General features: G+C 42.2%; 1 protein-coding gene across 1 annotated transcript; it reads right to left on the bottom strand.

Moving 5' to 3' along the window:
* Window positions 1-203: 203 nt before the first annotated feature.
* Naa20 (N-alpha-acetyltransferase 20, NatB catalytic subunit) lies at window positions 204-14519 on the bottom strand. Its single transcript, XM_042666407.1, has 6 exons — window positions 14399-14519; window positions 6565-6589; window positions 4176-4266; window positions 3246-3381; window positions 892-1037; window positions 204-665 (listed from the first exon to the last, which is right to left on the bottom strand). The coding sequence occupies exons 1-6, from the start codon at window positions 14449-14451 to the stop codon at window positions 580-582; spliced, it is 537 nt and encodes a 178-aa protein (XP_042522341.1). The 5' UTR covers window positions 14452-14519; the 3' UTR covers window positions 204-579.
* Between the last annotated feature and the right edge of the window lie 1459 nt (window positions 14520-15978).

Genomic DNA, 15978 nt, shown 5'->3' with positions numbered 1-15978 from the left:
CATAAAAATACATGGTATGTATGATCCAATTATATGGTTTGGGGAGATAATGTTTTTTCCTCTTGAAAAAGCAGACTTTAAGCACAGAAGTAGTAGAAGAACGGATCCAGGACCATCAGTATAAAAACAGGTAGGCAGAAAGAAGGAAATCTTAACTTATCTGGGCAGACATCATTTCAGATGTTCACATCTTTCAGAAAACATTCATAGTCAACAATGTATTTTATTATACATCTAAATTTATACATTTTATATATGCTTTTAAAGCTTCAATCAACAGTTCAGTACAAAATAAAAAATATATGTATATACAGCAGTGGTTCTCAGGCACAGAATTGAGGTGGCTGGAGCAATATGCCTATTGTGAACCATGATAGTGGAACATATCCTACTTCATAGCTGCCTTCTTGACTGGATTTTATTACAGCAAACCTATTTGCTGTAAAACAATGAATGAGAGTTGGAATCGGTATATGTTCTTGAAGTCTTACTTCTCCTAATAGAGCTCCAATGTCATCCATTGAAAATACATAGACTACAAACTATCTGGAACATCTGCCTAAGAACCACTGCCTATGGTTATTCAATGTCTTCAGGCCTTACTGGATGAGGTAAGGGTATGATGGATTTCTTCTCAGTATCCCTGGAAAGTGCTTTCCTCATATCTGTTAGGATGAATAGCAATAGGTTTTAGTTATATCGATTAAAGTTCCCAAAAGACCTAACCAGAACCCACCCAGGAAGTAGCTTATCAATGTTTGTTTTTATTAACAGTGAAGTAATAATCTATAGGAGTTAAGTATAACTAAGGTATATTAAAAGATCAAATGTGATCTTAAATTTATTAAGACTATACTTCTTTTGGAGTTACTGTCAGGAAAGGGAGCTTACCATAAGCATCTTCATCAGGCTCCCCATTGCTGGCTGAATAGTACTCTATGACTGTCCTGTATACACTGTAGCCCAGCCGCTTGTACATGTTAACTGCAACTTGGTTAGACACTCGTACGAAAAGATCAACAAAAAATCCACCCTTTCTTTAAACAAAAAAAGAGAAAATGTTAGGAAGTAATAGGACTACTCAGAATGGTTATTATTGATGATCTAAAAGCAATTTTAATTATTTAGGATTTATGGCAATCATTTTTCAGTACAAACCTGGTTCCTAAAAATTAAATTTCTATGTGGCCATGGCCCAAGTATAGGTAAAGGAAGCAAGTAACAGCCAAGTCTCTGCTTAGTAACATCCCCTTGCTCATTCAGGTCCTACCTTTCATTTCTAGACTCTCCTTCCTGTCTACTATAAATTTACCATCTACTAGTTTCTTCTGCTTATGAATTTCAGATAAATAAGAAGTAGAATCCTACTTAATACATTCCTACCATAAATAGTTTTGCCTACTGATTAAAAATTCTATGAGTCAGCTGGATACCGGTGCTTTACGCCTGTAATCCTAGCTACTCAGGAGGCAGAGATCTAAGGATCATGATTTGAAGCCAGCCAGGGCAGGAGAATCCCATGAGATTCCTATATCCCATTAACCACCAGAAGTGGTGCTGTGGCTCAGAGGGCTAACCTTGAGTGAAAAAGTTCAAAGACAATGCCTAGCTAGGCCCCAAGTTCAGAGCCTATAACCAATTTTTAAAAATCCTGAGGCAAGATTGCTGGTTTGAAACTTAGTTTGATAGGTTACTTAAAATACTATGCAACAGATATTATTAGGTGCCCTGAAAAGCCTGAAGATACTGACCCAGAAAAGGTTTGTTGAATTTGCTCTGTATCCTTAACCATTTCTGCCAGAATGTTCTCTGAATCTGTTTCTGGGTATATATTCAGTTGTTTCATGTTTTTCTATATGCAGTGACCCTTGCTTCAGCTATAATGGAACTATTACCAATACACATGCCATCTTTATTACAATTTGCATTACTTTAAATTTTTTTCTTTTTCTTAAACAGAATATAGGCAGTTCGGTCTCTGTGCTAGTGGGGATGTAACCCAGGGCCTTTCACATTCTGGGTAAGCACTCTATTGCTACGGGAATCCTGAGTCCACTAGTATTTTGCTAGTTCCTCTTTAATGTATACATGTAAAGATACATACATATAAGCAGATACCTTAAACGTCATCCTAAAAAGGGAACTTAATTTTCTACTCAGATAATAAGTTCTATATGTGGAACGCAGTTTTAGACCCCATTTCTAGCTCCCTCTCTGCCACACAGTAATGCTTTTTTTTTTTTTTTTTGCCTGTCCTAGGACTTGAACTCAGGACCTGGGCACTCTCCCTGAGCTGCTTTTGCTCAAGGATAGCACTCTACCATTTGAGCCACAGCACCACTTCAGCTTTTGCTGCTTATGTGGTACTAAGGAATCTAACCCAGGGTTTCATGCATGCTAGGCAAGCACTCTACTACTAAGCCACATTCTCAGCCCCTGCTTTTTTCTTTTCCCCCAACAGATATCAGTAATACCGTGTTAAAAAACTTTTTTGAAAATCAAAGACTAGCATAGATCTTCATTTCACCACTCAGGTCCTTAAGTCTCTGAATTCATGTTCTACTTGAAACAGAACATTTATAGCCACAATTGTTTCTTTTAAAACTTGCCTTTATTAAAGCTAATAATAACTGTGTGGAAACTGTAATAAGTCTCCAGAACTGTCTCTCCACCTATTCTCTTGATCAGAGACATTTCTTTCTCTCCTAAGATAGGAGCTCCTATCACTTTTTTGTGATTTAAAAAATAGAACACACACACAACAATCAATGGAAAATAGGAGTGTAGGTAGTTGTATGTACTGAATCTGTTCCATAGTTTAAAGTCATTTAGTGCCCAACAGGTATATACCCATTAAAACCCATGGCTTAAATAAAAATACATTTTAGCTTGAGCATATCTATATTTCTAGCAATCAAGAGGCCAGTCTGGGTTACATAATGAAATCTTCTCTTAAAAAGAAAAGAAGAAACAACAAGGAACACCAAAAAATATGTCCAGGGCAATCTGAAGAGAATTCAAGAGCATCTGCTTAGTGACAAGAACATTAAAAGAAACATTACTTGAAGGCTGGTCTTTGATCAGTTCTGCAGCTTACAGGCCTCACTTTGCAAACCAGAAACAATAATACCATTCTTTCTGAGTGACAGAATTGTTGTGAGAACTATAATCCTATAAATGTTCAACAAATAGATGATTAGAGTTCCTAAATTATAAAGTAATGTGTTTGAAAAACAAGATCTCACCTTTCTGAAATCTCTTCTAATAATTCCATAAGTTTAGCAGCCAAACCAAGGCGTCGAAATTCAGGGGCAACAGATAAAGCTGTGACATGTCCATGCCATTCTTCTCTAGCAACTGAGCCTTCTGCTTTACCCATAACTATCAACAAAAAATACATGCAATAGTTAAGACACACTGATTTACACAGAATGTAGTCAGTGCTTGATGCATCACTGTTAAGCAGAAGTGGGGAGAACCTTTTTTCTGTCAAGGGCCATTTGGATAACAAAATTATCAATACAGGCAAACAGCAATAGGCAACTGACACAAAGCATATGTAGTTTTGTCCCACCATGTACCAGATGATTTGGTTGGTTTTACAGAGCCCACCAAAAAGGGAAACTAATGACAGGGTTTTTAAGTTTTTGAAACCATCAATTAATGATTAGTACTTTTATATGTTTCATTCCAGAGATAGATTTAGGTAATGTTAAAAAAAAAATGATAGAGTAAAAACACAACTAATTTTGAACAAAGGACCTGAATATGTATCTCACATACATCTAACATTTCTAGTGAGTATGTCCATATAGCAGATACCTCATAGCTCAAGTTGTTAGCAAAGCAACTGAGTAAATGATGATGCCTTAAAACCTTGCATTATATACCAAAAAAAAAAAAAAAACAAATTTAACATACAGAAGGAAAGATCCAAGATGACTTGAGATGATTTTATGTTAGGTTCACAGCTACATACCCTGGACCTAACACAATGCCTAAAACTGAAGAGACAAATGTCGTGTTGAATGACTGAAATATAGAATTGGGAGGCATCAAAATTAAAGGACATCATGAATATGATGCCTCCATTTGTATATCATAAAGCAGTCAGGTTGAAATCGTGTATTAAAAATCTTACCTGCCCTAAAAAGTACTACAAGTATTATACTTACTATAACCCATTAATTCTCCACCAGGCGCCTCAGCAACAATGAAATACTCTGGCCAGTGGGCAAGATACTGTAAGTAAAAAGGAATCCCATACTAGAGTCCTGTTAAGGAATGTGAAAAGTAATGGACAATAAGAAGTTCTTCATTTAAAGGGAAATTCTGAAAAAAAGTTTTCTTAAAAAGTATATTAGTTGTAACTTTATCATCCTCAATTCTACATATGAAAATTTTCTATAAGACATTAACATGGAATATTTAGCACTGATTTTTTTCCCAAACAAAATACCGTAAGAGATAAAACATCATCCTAAAACCAGGCCTCCAAAGTTCTTGTCAAGTCTGATTCCCTACTGGGAATGTCTCTGGGTGGCATTTATTATCACCTGAGACTCTTACTTGTGCGCCGGGTGTCTTCCCTTGAACTGTGGATGTCAGGTTTACTCTCTGGTGCTTGGCACATAGCGGATGCTCAATACATTTATGGTTCCCTAACTGGATTGGAAAATTAATGGCTAGTTCTTGCTTTTGTTCCAGCAATGAGATGTTAACTGATTCAATTTCTAACAGCTCAGCTAAAAGCTGATCAAGAAGAGTAAATGCTGAGATAATTTGCTTATCACTTAACTCTTCAATTCTGGGGTGTCCTTACAGCTGTATTTGTTTTATGGTGTAATTCTTTAAGAGAACATCATCAATAATACATGAAAGCGTTCTTGGGAAACCTCTTCAGTGTTTACCATTGCTTTGAGAACTCCTCAACCCTTGACGTGGCCACCCAGCCATTGATAACCATAACCACCTCTCCTCTGCCTAGAAGAGGAACCCCAGAAACAGCCATCCTATCTCTGGCCTCCTAAATCAACCACTAGGGTGAGCCAGCAAGTTATGTTCAAACATGTACTCACTTGTACATTGAGACTTTTACTGTAAACTTTAGTCACTGGAGGCACACCATCTAAATTAACTCGCATCCTAACATTTTCTTTTACTGGACAGTGAAATCCTGAAAGGCTTTGTTTTTTTGTTTTGTTTTTTAGTTTTCACTCAACTTTGATATATTGTCATGTTGCTTGTACCTGCAGTTAATTTTTACTGCTGTTAATTTTTACTTATTCACTTGCATGAAGAGACAAGTTAAATCTCCCTCCTGCCAGACAACCATATGTGGCATAAATTACTCAATTTTTTTTAAAAAAAAGTCTCACAAATGCAATTTAATTTGTGCAGCTATTTAACACCATGGACATGTTCCAGTAAAAAATTGCTAGCAACAAGCAAGCATCCAAATGTGGCCCAATGACCTTTGTTTACCAACTTCTGACATAAGCTGCTTCTATTTCATAACATTTTTAGCTTTCAGGAAATGGAATTATGATACATTACATTTCCAAAGAGCCTTCTAGGAATAACTACCAATTAGTAAGGTCACTAAAATTTTATATTATTTCTTAACTCACCATCGTGAAGCACTGAGTTCCAATATCGTAAACATGGCTCCTCATATTTGTTTCAGCTTCTGTATCTTTTGACTGGTGAGACTGAACTCAGGTATTCTTAGTATGTACATTAGTCTCTGCAATTCTCTTTTGGTAAATTAGTATGTACATTAGTCTCTGCAATTCTCTTTTGGTAAATTACTAGTTAACAGGTGGAGGGGCACAAAAAGAATCCAGAAGTCCAATTTGTGTTTTAAGCCAGATTGTGAACGTTGTCGTATTATTTAAGCATAATCAAGAATACTCTGTCTTTACATAGTTTTGACCATTTTTTATTGGAAGAATAATAGAAATTGCCAGCTGTTATTCCAAGTCTTTTATTCCTTTTAGTATCAAACCTTGACGTACCAAAGAACTAGGTAGTGGAGGAGGGAGCCATTGATCAGTGAGACTCAGGTCTGAATGGTGCTTCCCAAAGATACCCTTATAAGGGAAGGACACTCATCTCCCCTGTCGATTCTTCTGCCAGAAACGCATATGAGATGGTTTGCCTTGGCAGTCATCTGGAACAGGAAAATTAAGGCTACCTTGGTAGAGTGGATGAACTACAAGAACCTGGCTGCTGCTGATTTTATGAAACCACTGCTTTCACAGAACGGGCTGTCATCTCCATACTTTGTTCACATCAGAAGAAAATAAGCTGTCTTCCTGAGGTCACTGTACTTTCTGCTGTGTGCAGCATGCTTACCACTAAGGGTCAGAGGAGCTGTAATGTTACTGATTTATATAACAGTGTGTCAGGCAGATTTAAGGCAACCATTTGTTTCATTTTTTCAGTGTGGTTTGCTTTCCCAGTTAGGAATTTTTAAATTTTTCATTACCCAATCTGTTTTTCCTTTTGTTTTCTTTGCTCTTGGCAAACCATTTTTTTTTTTTTTTTTAACAAAAAGGATACAGTTTCTGTAAGAGGATCCAAGTTACTGGAAGAAACAAGAGAAATATCAATAGTAAGTAGTGTTCACAAACTGTAAAACTTGTTAAAACTAAATATGCCACAAGGAAAATAAAAATGTGCTTAATATACACTTTCAACTACTTAGCAGCTATGAAGCAGCAAATATGAAAGTATCCATACTTTTTTTTTTTTTGGCATGTTATGGGGCTTGAACTCAGGGTGTGAGTGCTGTCCCTGAGCTTTTGTGCTCAACCACCTTGAGCCACAGCTCCACTTCATTTTGGGGGGTGATTAATTGGAGGTAAGTGTCACATGGATTTAACTGCCTAGGCTGGCCTCGAACCTTGATCCTCAGATCTCAGCCTCATGAGAAGATAGGATTACAGGCATGCGCTACTGGCACCTGGCACTTATATACATTTTAACTGCTGCTTTAATAATGATTCCATCAGAAGTTTCTCTCTTCTAAATAAAAAAATATTAAGAACAGGGAGTCACAAGACTCACAGTCAAACTTGCCTGTTGCTAGTATCTTTCCACAAGAATCCGCCTACCTGTCTAGACAAAGGGTCTTTCCTCACAACTTCTTCCTGTTCCACCTTCTAATTGTTGGCATTCTCCACACTTTTTTGCTTCTCCATTCCCACTAACGCTGTTCCTTCAACTTTACCCTAGTACTGAGGGTGCCTCCCAGCATTTCCTAGCACATGTTCCCCAAATTAACATTCTTAAAACCAATACCCGTCTTCAACCAGTTTTGGTTCTTCCCATTCAGTTAACTGTACCCCTTACTATTTCTATTTTGTTAGGTTCAACTGTTCCATTCCTAGTCAGATTTTTGTTTGGGACTCAATGATTGATTCTAGACAGTCACACTACATTTCTCTAGTTCAGTAGTTCTCCAACCATTTTGGTTTCCAAAATCCCTTTCACACTAAAACATTGCTAAGCTTGTGTTTATTTGGCTATATATTTATATTCTACAATGTAAAACAGTCACTTGAAAGGACTGCGTATTAGCCAGGCACCAGTGGATCATGCCTGTAATCTTAGTTACTCAGGAGACTGAGATATGAGGATCTCAATTCAAAGCCTGCCTGGGCAGAAATGTCCCGGAGAGGGGCTGGGGAGGTGGCTCAGTGGTAGAGCGCTTGCCTTGCATGCCTGAGGTCCTGGGTTCGATTCCTCAGCACCACATAAGCAAAAAGAAAAAAGCCGGAAGTGGCGCTGTGGTAGAGCACTAGCCTTGAGCTGAAGAGCTGAGGGACAGCACCCAGGCCCAGAATTCAGGCCCCACGACCAGACCCCCCCTCCCCTGCCAAAAAAAAAATGTCCCGGAGACTCATCTCCAGTTAGCCACCAGAAATGGTGCTGTGGCTCAAGTGGTAGAGCACTAGCCTTGAGCAAAAGAGCTCAGGGACAGCATGCTGGCCCAGAGTTCAAGACCCACGACTGAGAACAAAAAAGCAAAAGAAAAAAAAATTGCATATTAACATGTACTGTTGTGAGAAATGAGTATAAAAAGACAAAAAACCAGGATCAAAACAGCTTTGGCCCTGCAGAAGTCCTGAAGCAATCCTGGGGAGCCCTGGCACCCTGGCCCACAATTCTTGGCTATTTCATATCCTCCATCCTCAGCTCAGCTTCCCAACATGCTATCTCATCTCAACAGTGCAGCAGAAAGAAGCTCCACCAAAGTCACACACTGAGCCCACAGATGATTCTGGCTCTTCTGTCACACAGTGGAGTACTTGACAGACCTAGCACACTACCCCTACTCAGAACACTGTCCCTTCAATTCTTTCTCTTTGGCATTTGTCAAGAGAGAAATTTCTGCCCCTTTCCTAGAAGAAATACCAAATATGATGCACAGTTAGCTACTGGCAGCTTGACACGGTTCCCCACTCTGGCCTGAACTTCTGTCTCATGGGCTTGAGACCCTACCACTGGGTTTTCCTCAGTTGGGATTCAGTCTTCCTTACTCCGGCTCTTGACATCCCTGGGTATTTCCTAGAGGCTTTTGTTTTCTCTACACTCATGTTCCATAACTGGTGTGATCTAGCCTCTTGGTCACCTGTCGTCATCTACATAGCACTGAAGCTAAAATGCTACTCCAGACTTCAGACTCCCATGCCACGTGACCACTCCACCTATGTGTCTCCATGCACTTGGCAGAGAAGCCCAAGTCTTCACAAGACCTTGGCCTTGTAGTTTGACATCATCATTTACACTTCTGCATGCACTCCAGGTGTTCTGGCCACCACCTCCTGTTCGTATGAACTTTGCACTGATGTTCCATCTGTCTGGGAGGCATCTGCTCCATATTCACTTCCCTAACTTCCCCACGTCTCTGTCAGCTGAATCTCCTCTCACCCTTCTGTTTTTGTTTTTTTTTAACTCAACACTTAGTTTCCCAGGTTTTATTTCTAAAGTATAAGTGTCATAAAGACACCAACATTTCTGCTCATTGCTGTTTCTAATACTGGCACATAGTAGGCACTCAAATATTTTTCTATGAATATGGTTGACTAATTGCAGTAGTCTACACCCATTGCTTTTTTATTTCCTAACAAACTGACCTAGTAAAAGTAGTAGGAAGATGGAGTTCCCTTAGTGACATATTCTGAAGAGGCCTTAGCACATCAGGTGATCTGCAATGTAATATTTTAAGTGTCTGCATATAATTTTTTCTCTATCCATTTTCATATAATACAGGGTTAAAACTAACCAGTTTAAACAAACTGGCCAGAAGACTTAGCCTGTTTATTGCCGAATCTTCAGGTACTATGTCACCTCCCAAACTCTAAACCTTTGTCAAATCAGATGGCTTCCCTAATTTACCTTCTATGAGAAGAAACAAGGTTTTCTGTCAAACTAAAATGTCTCCATCTTGTAACCAGTCACCACTGCATACTAATATTTCCTGGTACAGATAATTTGCTGGAATGACTTGCTTCTTCACTTCAATTGTAACTGTCACCTGTGTTCTTTGTAACCAGCCAGCATGTCAAAGGCCAATGGAGTTAAAGAATAGAACCCCCTTGATTGGGAACTTTCCACTGACTTTACCACCATCCTCCAACTGTAACCATCACCAGCTCTGTTCCCAGCAACCTGTGACAAGAATGTGCATCTTCGCCTCAAAGGGCAGTATTCCCCCATCTTTGTAGGAACCTTTCACTGATGGTTCAGTGCTAACTTCCTTGTATAACCAAGCATAAAGAAGAGATGAACCTGACTTGTTAGCAACAAGAAGGACTGTCACCCCTTGAGTTAGGATAAAATGAAGCAGTCCACCCTGTCTAGTGTGCCTGCCTACCTCTGGGGAGAGTGGCAGAACATCCTTCTGTACAAAAGTTGAATGCCTTGGGAAAATGTAACTCTTGTGTGTTACTGTCTTTACACCAGGGGGTTGTGAGTTTCCAAGAGTAGGTGACTCCTCTGGAATCCCTCTTCCATCGGGGAAGGAGAGGCCCTAGCTCCCCCTCCAGGGGAGACACATCTTGCTGCCTGCTTGTGGCAGCCCTGTGGTTGGGCTGGCACAAGTGACTTCTTGGATCAGCATATAAACCTGGACTCCTGGAGACTTCACCAGTGTGGGTAAAGGAGCTCTAAAGACACATATTGTGATGACCCTGTAAGTCTATTCATGGGCCAGAGGCAAGAAACTGGGGTGACAAAATATTGCTCTGGTGTTTAGGACTGTGAAAAATGGTATGTGTGAATGAGAGGTGGCAGGTGGCACAAATAAGGATGAAATCCTGATCTACCCTACGGTAGCAAGCTCTTGTGACTAATGGCTGTGTTGGATTCTATTTGAATCTAACTGAGGCTGGGTGACTTGCCAATTTGCTGAGGTGCCTAAACCCCCTGGTGGGACAGGAGCTAAGTGAAAAGGATTGAAAGAAATATCCAAGGAAAAGAGAAGTCTAGACAAATCCTCCAGACTGAGATCCACTGTCTTTCCTTTCCTCCTGTAAGTTCCCTACCTCCTTGGCTCAGGCACCAGTCCAGTTCCCCAGTTCCTTTCTCCCTCCCACTCCCCTAGTCATTGTCCCTCACTGCCCTAAAAACAATTCACCTGAGACTTTGAAAACCTCCCCTTTTCTCTAGCAGGTTTTCTCTTCATTTCTCTCTAGATAGAACAGGCAGGGTACCCACTGAAGGGTGGAGCCTGCATGCCAAGCTCATCACATACCCAGATATTCCAGGGCTGGATTGAGCATCAGACCTCCAGGAATCCCAAGCAACACTACACATTCCCCTGAGGAGGCCCTGCTGTTATGTAGGGACCGAAGTCTTTTTACCTCTCTATAAGAAGAGGCTCCCCCACCCTAAACCTTGTGGGCAACAAAAGGAGAATAGTTGCCACTATTGGGCAGTCTTGGGAATAAAACAGTTTTGCCTTGGGTGATACACTGATCCCGAAGCACTGATTTTGGGATCAGGCACAGAAAACATAGGAACAAGGTGCTGTGGCCTACATCTGGCTTTACTCATCTCTGGCTTTTCTTGTCAACCCCAGGGTCTCTTCCATCTTCACTTGAGTCTGTTCCTTGAATAGAGATTCCCCTTCGGGAAGGGGATATTGGATTTATCACCCTCACTAGTTCTGAGGTCAAAAACCTAAAAAACAAAAACATTGTAACCCTGCTGCAGGGCCCTGTCAGAGTCTCCAAGCAAGTCAATCAGTTTCCAGGCTCACAACTATTTGGTCTTCTACTTTGCTCTCTCTTAGAAAAAAAAAAGGGGGGGGGGGGAGCTGTTGGCAAAATTCCCTCATCAACTTTCCTGTTCATCCTCATCAACCTATTGCTGATCTAGACCTAGAAGAAAAGCAAGCTTAAGCCAGCCTGGGAGGGACCCTTCCTGGTCTTCTTAAACATATGCTGTTCAGACTGCTGAAAAGAGTTACATCCTTGAGTTAAAGAAACTGACTCCAACTCCAGACCCAGTAGAACAGATAGTCATCTCATACTCAGAAAGTACTAAGCTAACAATAAAACTGTAATTCCCCAGGTAAGATTATCTGGTAGCTGCTGGTAGGGACCTAAAAAGGCCCAGTCCCAATAGGTTCAGGTCCCCTTAGTCATTAATATTACTAATAGTACCCTCAAATCATCAAGTCTGATGCATGACAAGCCATGAACTGGAAAAAGAGACTATTACTCATTCAGCTGTAAGCATTTATGTCCTGAGCCCAAAGGGTTTATATATCTCATATATCCCATAGGGGTTACAGTAACTCAGGAAGGTGACTGGTTTGCTACCAGATACAAAAATCAAAAAGCACTGTTACCCTAGGATTTTAGAGCAGTAGGAAGGGTATTTGTGTTTGGGATAAATGCAACTGGAAAGGATCCAGTAGGAAGGATTAGGATTAACATAATAGACAAACCAAGTATTACTCAAGACAACAGAGTGATAAATGCAGGATCTAAGACAGACAGCTGTTAAATTGGGTGTGGGGACACCAACGCCTGGCTAAATGGGATTAAATATTCTGTCAGCACACTAAATAAGAGTGACTGTTAGGTCTGTGTGACAGAAAGACCAAAGGCTCAAGCCATCCCATTCCTGCTGTGGTGGCACTCTAATTCAAAAGGCACAACATGTATTAGGGATTTTTTCTAGGCACTAATATTGAGGAGTCCTATAGGATGTTGTCACTGCTGTTCCCAGAGACCAAGAGTCCTGTAGGTTACCCACCCCACCAGGACTATCAAATTACCTTCCGTAGACATTAATTATACCTCATACCTTACCAGGCCAAGGGGGAAAATGTACAAATATGTGTTGTTTTTAAGTAGCCAACCATGTCAAAGGTATGAGTCCTTACCAATGGAGTTAAAGAATAGAACTCATTTAGGTGGGAACTTCCCACTGACTTTACCAACCTCCTTCCACTGTGGCCATCAGCAGCGCTGCTCCCAGACCCATTTCTAGCAATGACAAGAATGTGCACCTTTGCCTCAAAAAAACAGCACCCCTCCCCATAGGAACCTTTCACTGGATGGCTGAGTGCATTCTAACCTCCTTATGTTATCCCATTACCCATTAATAAATGTAAAGAAAATATGAGCCTTACTCCTTAGCAACAAGGAGAAGGGACATCACCCCGAGTTAGGATAAAAACCTGACAGGCCACACCACCAATCCCTCATACTCCCACTGAGTTCACTGGTTAAGTTATGTGTAACTTCATATAGAACAACTGTACGTGCACATATTTCTTGCACAGATTTATTTTCTAACCACCACTATAAGAAATATTTACAAAGCACTTGCATTATATATTGAGCGTTATTATTAATTTAGAGACTACATGAGAGGTTTTCAGGGCATTTATACTACAACACTATTGTAAATGAGGAACTTGAGAGCATCCTTGGGCTTTGGTGTCCATGATGGGTCCTGGGAACAATTCTATGGAGTCTCAACATAGAACAGTAGTTCTCCAAGTGACAATCTGAATGCCTAAAATATTTTCTGAGGTCAGGGATCTACTTTTTTAAGAACTACCAAGGGGGCTGGGAAGGTGGCTCAGCGGTAAAGTGCTTGTCTTGCATGCATGAGGCCCTGGGTTTGATTCCTCAACACCACATAAGCAGAAAAAGTGGAAGTGGTGCTGTGGCTTAAGTGGTAGAGCGGTAGCCTTGACTCAAACCAAAAAGAGACACCAGTACACCACAGAATTGTAAAGGCTAAGGATTATTCCATAAGCCCTGAGAACAGGTATAGGTGATAGTAACAATTCAATACAGGCTCCATACAACGTTCCCACAGGATTAAAAAAAAAAAAATCTCCATCCATCCACAAGAGTCAAAGACGTGTTTCACCTGTTTTCTCCCTGACTGCTCAGTTACAGACACCAATCACTGTATTCACACGGATCTATGTTTTCCAACCACACCTATTCTCACCAGTGCGCCTCAACTCCTTCCTCCCAATACCTTCTTCGTGTTTCAAGGTTTGCGGCGACTCTTTGAGAGATTCCTAATCGCCTCATTGCCAAGCTCTTCCCGCCCTCCTGACACTTGAGTCACAACCCCTTCGTCTCTGGTTACCCGGCACTGACTTGCCCTGATGGTTTTAAAAAAGGTGGATCAGGAATAGGTGCGCAGGCAGAAATGTGACAAAGGCCGGGTAGGCAAAACGTCAAGCGCAGGAGCCAGGCAGGTGTTTGGACAGGAGCGCGCCTCAAACAGTAATAAATAACCTTTCAGCAGGATGCTCATCGAATCTCCACGCTAAAGTATCTTCTTTTGGAAACTGGTACTTGGCAAGTCACGGGTCTTAAATTGGATTGGAAGAGACTGCCTGGAGGGGGGGGGGGGGGACGGTGTGCGCAAAGCGGGGTCTTCCCCAAGCCTCTGCCCACTCCACCACTCCATAGAGAGAGAGAGAGAGAGGAAAGAGGTCCGGTCCGGGGCGCGTCACTCCAGCGACACGGACCCGACAGGGACCGCCCGTGCCGGGGCGGGCCTGCGAGCTCACACGGCCGCTCCGCGGGGACGCGCTCCGGCCGGGGTCGGCGGGCCGGACAGCGCCCGGGGCGCCGCGAGCCCGGCCCGCTCCCCCGGCCCGCCGTCCCCCCCGCGCGTCCTCCCCACCCCCGCGTCCCCGGACGTCAGCCCGGCCCCACGGACACGTGGGGTGACGGCTGGGCCGAGGTGAGCGAGGCCGGCGCACCTCCACCCCGCGGCGCCCCGAGGACGGCGCCCGCGTCCCCCGCCCGGGCTGAGGGCGTCCCGGCCGGGAGGGCGCGGCCGGGCTAGGACTGGCAGGACCAGACCAGAAGCGAGCGACCCGGAGCGCCCACAGGTCACTCACATGTTGTTGAAGCGGAACAGGTCGTCGCAAGTGAAGGCCCGCAGGGTGGTCATCGCGCCGCGGCCCCGCGCCGGCTCACCGCGACCCCGCGCCCGCGCCGCCGGAAGTCACTCAGCGCGCCGCCGACGCGGGGAGGGGCGGAGGGCGACTTCCGGGGAACGAGCTGCGACCGGGCTCCCTCTGGTGGCCGCATCGGGAATTGCCAGGCCTAGGGAACTAGGAGGTTCCTAGAGGAGGTCTGTAAGCGAGGTGTGGGTGTCGGTGCCGCAGAGTTGAGAACATTAAAAACACAGGTAAGGTGATGTTAGGAAAATGAACCCTAAGATATGTATTTAAATGCTTTTTTTTCTTTCATGCATTTGTTTCTAAAGCATTTATAAGATTATTTCTTTGTTGCTTTGTATGTCCCTCCCCCACAGTATAACCCCTGCTTTCACTGTATTTGATGTCGGTATAATTTATGGAGGGGAAGGGGAAAAACAAGTCGTTTAAATAAGGATACAGGTGGATCCGTTGCAACAATTAGAAGTACAAGTTGTCATGTTGAAAATGAACTTTACAACAACTTGGGGGGGGGGGCTGGGAAGGGATGGGAAGGGTAAACAAAGGAGGAGGCTACAATGCTTGATAAGAAATGTACTCACTATCTTGCTCATGTAATTGTAACCCCTCTGTACAGAATTTTCACAATAAAAAAACACACACACAGGTAAAATCTGTTTACTAGTAACATTTTTACCAAGGCTATGCGAAATATTTCAACATGTCATGAACACAAAGATATTAATGAAATATTTTTACCTTCTTTTAATTGTAAGACTTTGAAATCCGTGGTGTCGTTTACATCTGCTTCATACCCCAGAGTGAAATTGCCATTGGCAATGCTTGGTCCACATTTGTTTTATACAACGTATGTACAAAGGAGATTCACACATCCAAGTGGTACCTAAAAATCAGGATTTTTTTTTAACATTTTTAAGTTTAGCTAAAAGTTAAAAAACAAAAAAACTCCATTCAGGTGTGTCAGCCACATTTTAGGCACCTGATAGCCCCAGAGTAGTGACTGCCTTAGTGGGCAGCACAGGTGGAAAGGCTTAGAAATGAGTACATTCTGTTGCGTTTGGGTGGTTCTTTTCCTTGGCTCTTCTTTGCTAAGCAGCTATTGTGGTAGTCTGGGGAGGAGGCAGTTGCTAATAACTAACCAACAAGAAGTTTAAGTTCCAAAGCCCACACATGCATAACTCCTCTAGGTCCTAGCTGCTATCCAGGAACCTTGTAATAGGCTGCTCAGATCTGTGGCCTAGCAATAATAGAAGCGAAATCAGATGGCTGAAGAAGTAGTTAGCTTCAGTAACAAAGCTCTTCTAAGGACTTAGTTCCAGACATCGTTTCCAAATCTCAACAAAAAAAAGTGTAGCTGGGCACTGGTGGCTCACACCTGGACTCAAGAGGCTAAGATCTAAGGATTGAGGTTCAAGTCCTGCCCAGGCAGGAAAGTCTTTGAGACCTTTATCCCCAAATAACTATCCAAAAGCAGGAAGTAGAGCTGGCTCAATTGGACAGGAACTAGGCTCTGAGTT

The sequence above is a fragment of the Dipodomys spectabilis genome, unplaced genomic scaffold, assembly GCF_019054845.1.
Source record: "Dipodomys spectabilis isolate Male_0828 unplaced genomic scaffold, ASM1905484v1 ptg000365l, whole genome shotgun sequence".
Taxonomy (NCBI): Eukaryota; Metazoa; Chordata; class Mammalia; order Rodentia; family Heteromyidae; genus Dipodomys; species Dipodomys spectabilis.
This window is presented reverse-complemented; position numbering and strand designations above follow the sequence as displayed.

Bases quoted from the DNA above. Each gene is read 5' to 3' on its own strand.
- Naa20 (XM_042666407.1), bottom strand. From the start codon at position 14,451: ATGACCACCCTGCGGGCCTTCACTTGCGACGACCTGTTCCGCTTCAAC. The intron at 6,590-14,398 runs GTGAGTGACCTG...TGTTTCTTCCAG, and splicing joins CTGTTCCGCTTCAACAACAT to TAACTTGGATCCTCTTACAG. The intron at 3,382-4,175 runs GTAAGTATAATA...TTTTGTTGATAG, and splicing joins TGGAGAATTAATGGGTTATA to TTATGGGTAAAGCAGAAGGC.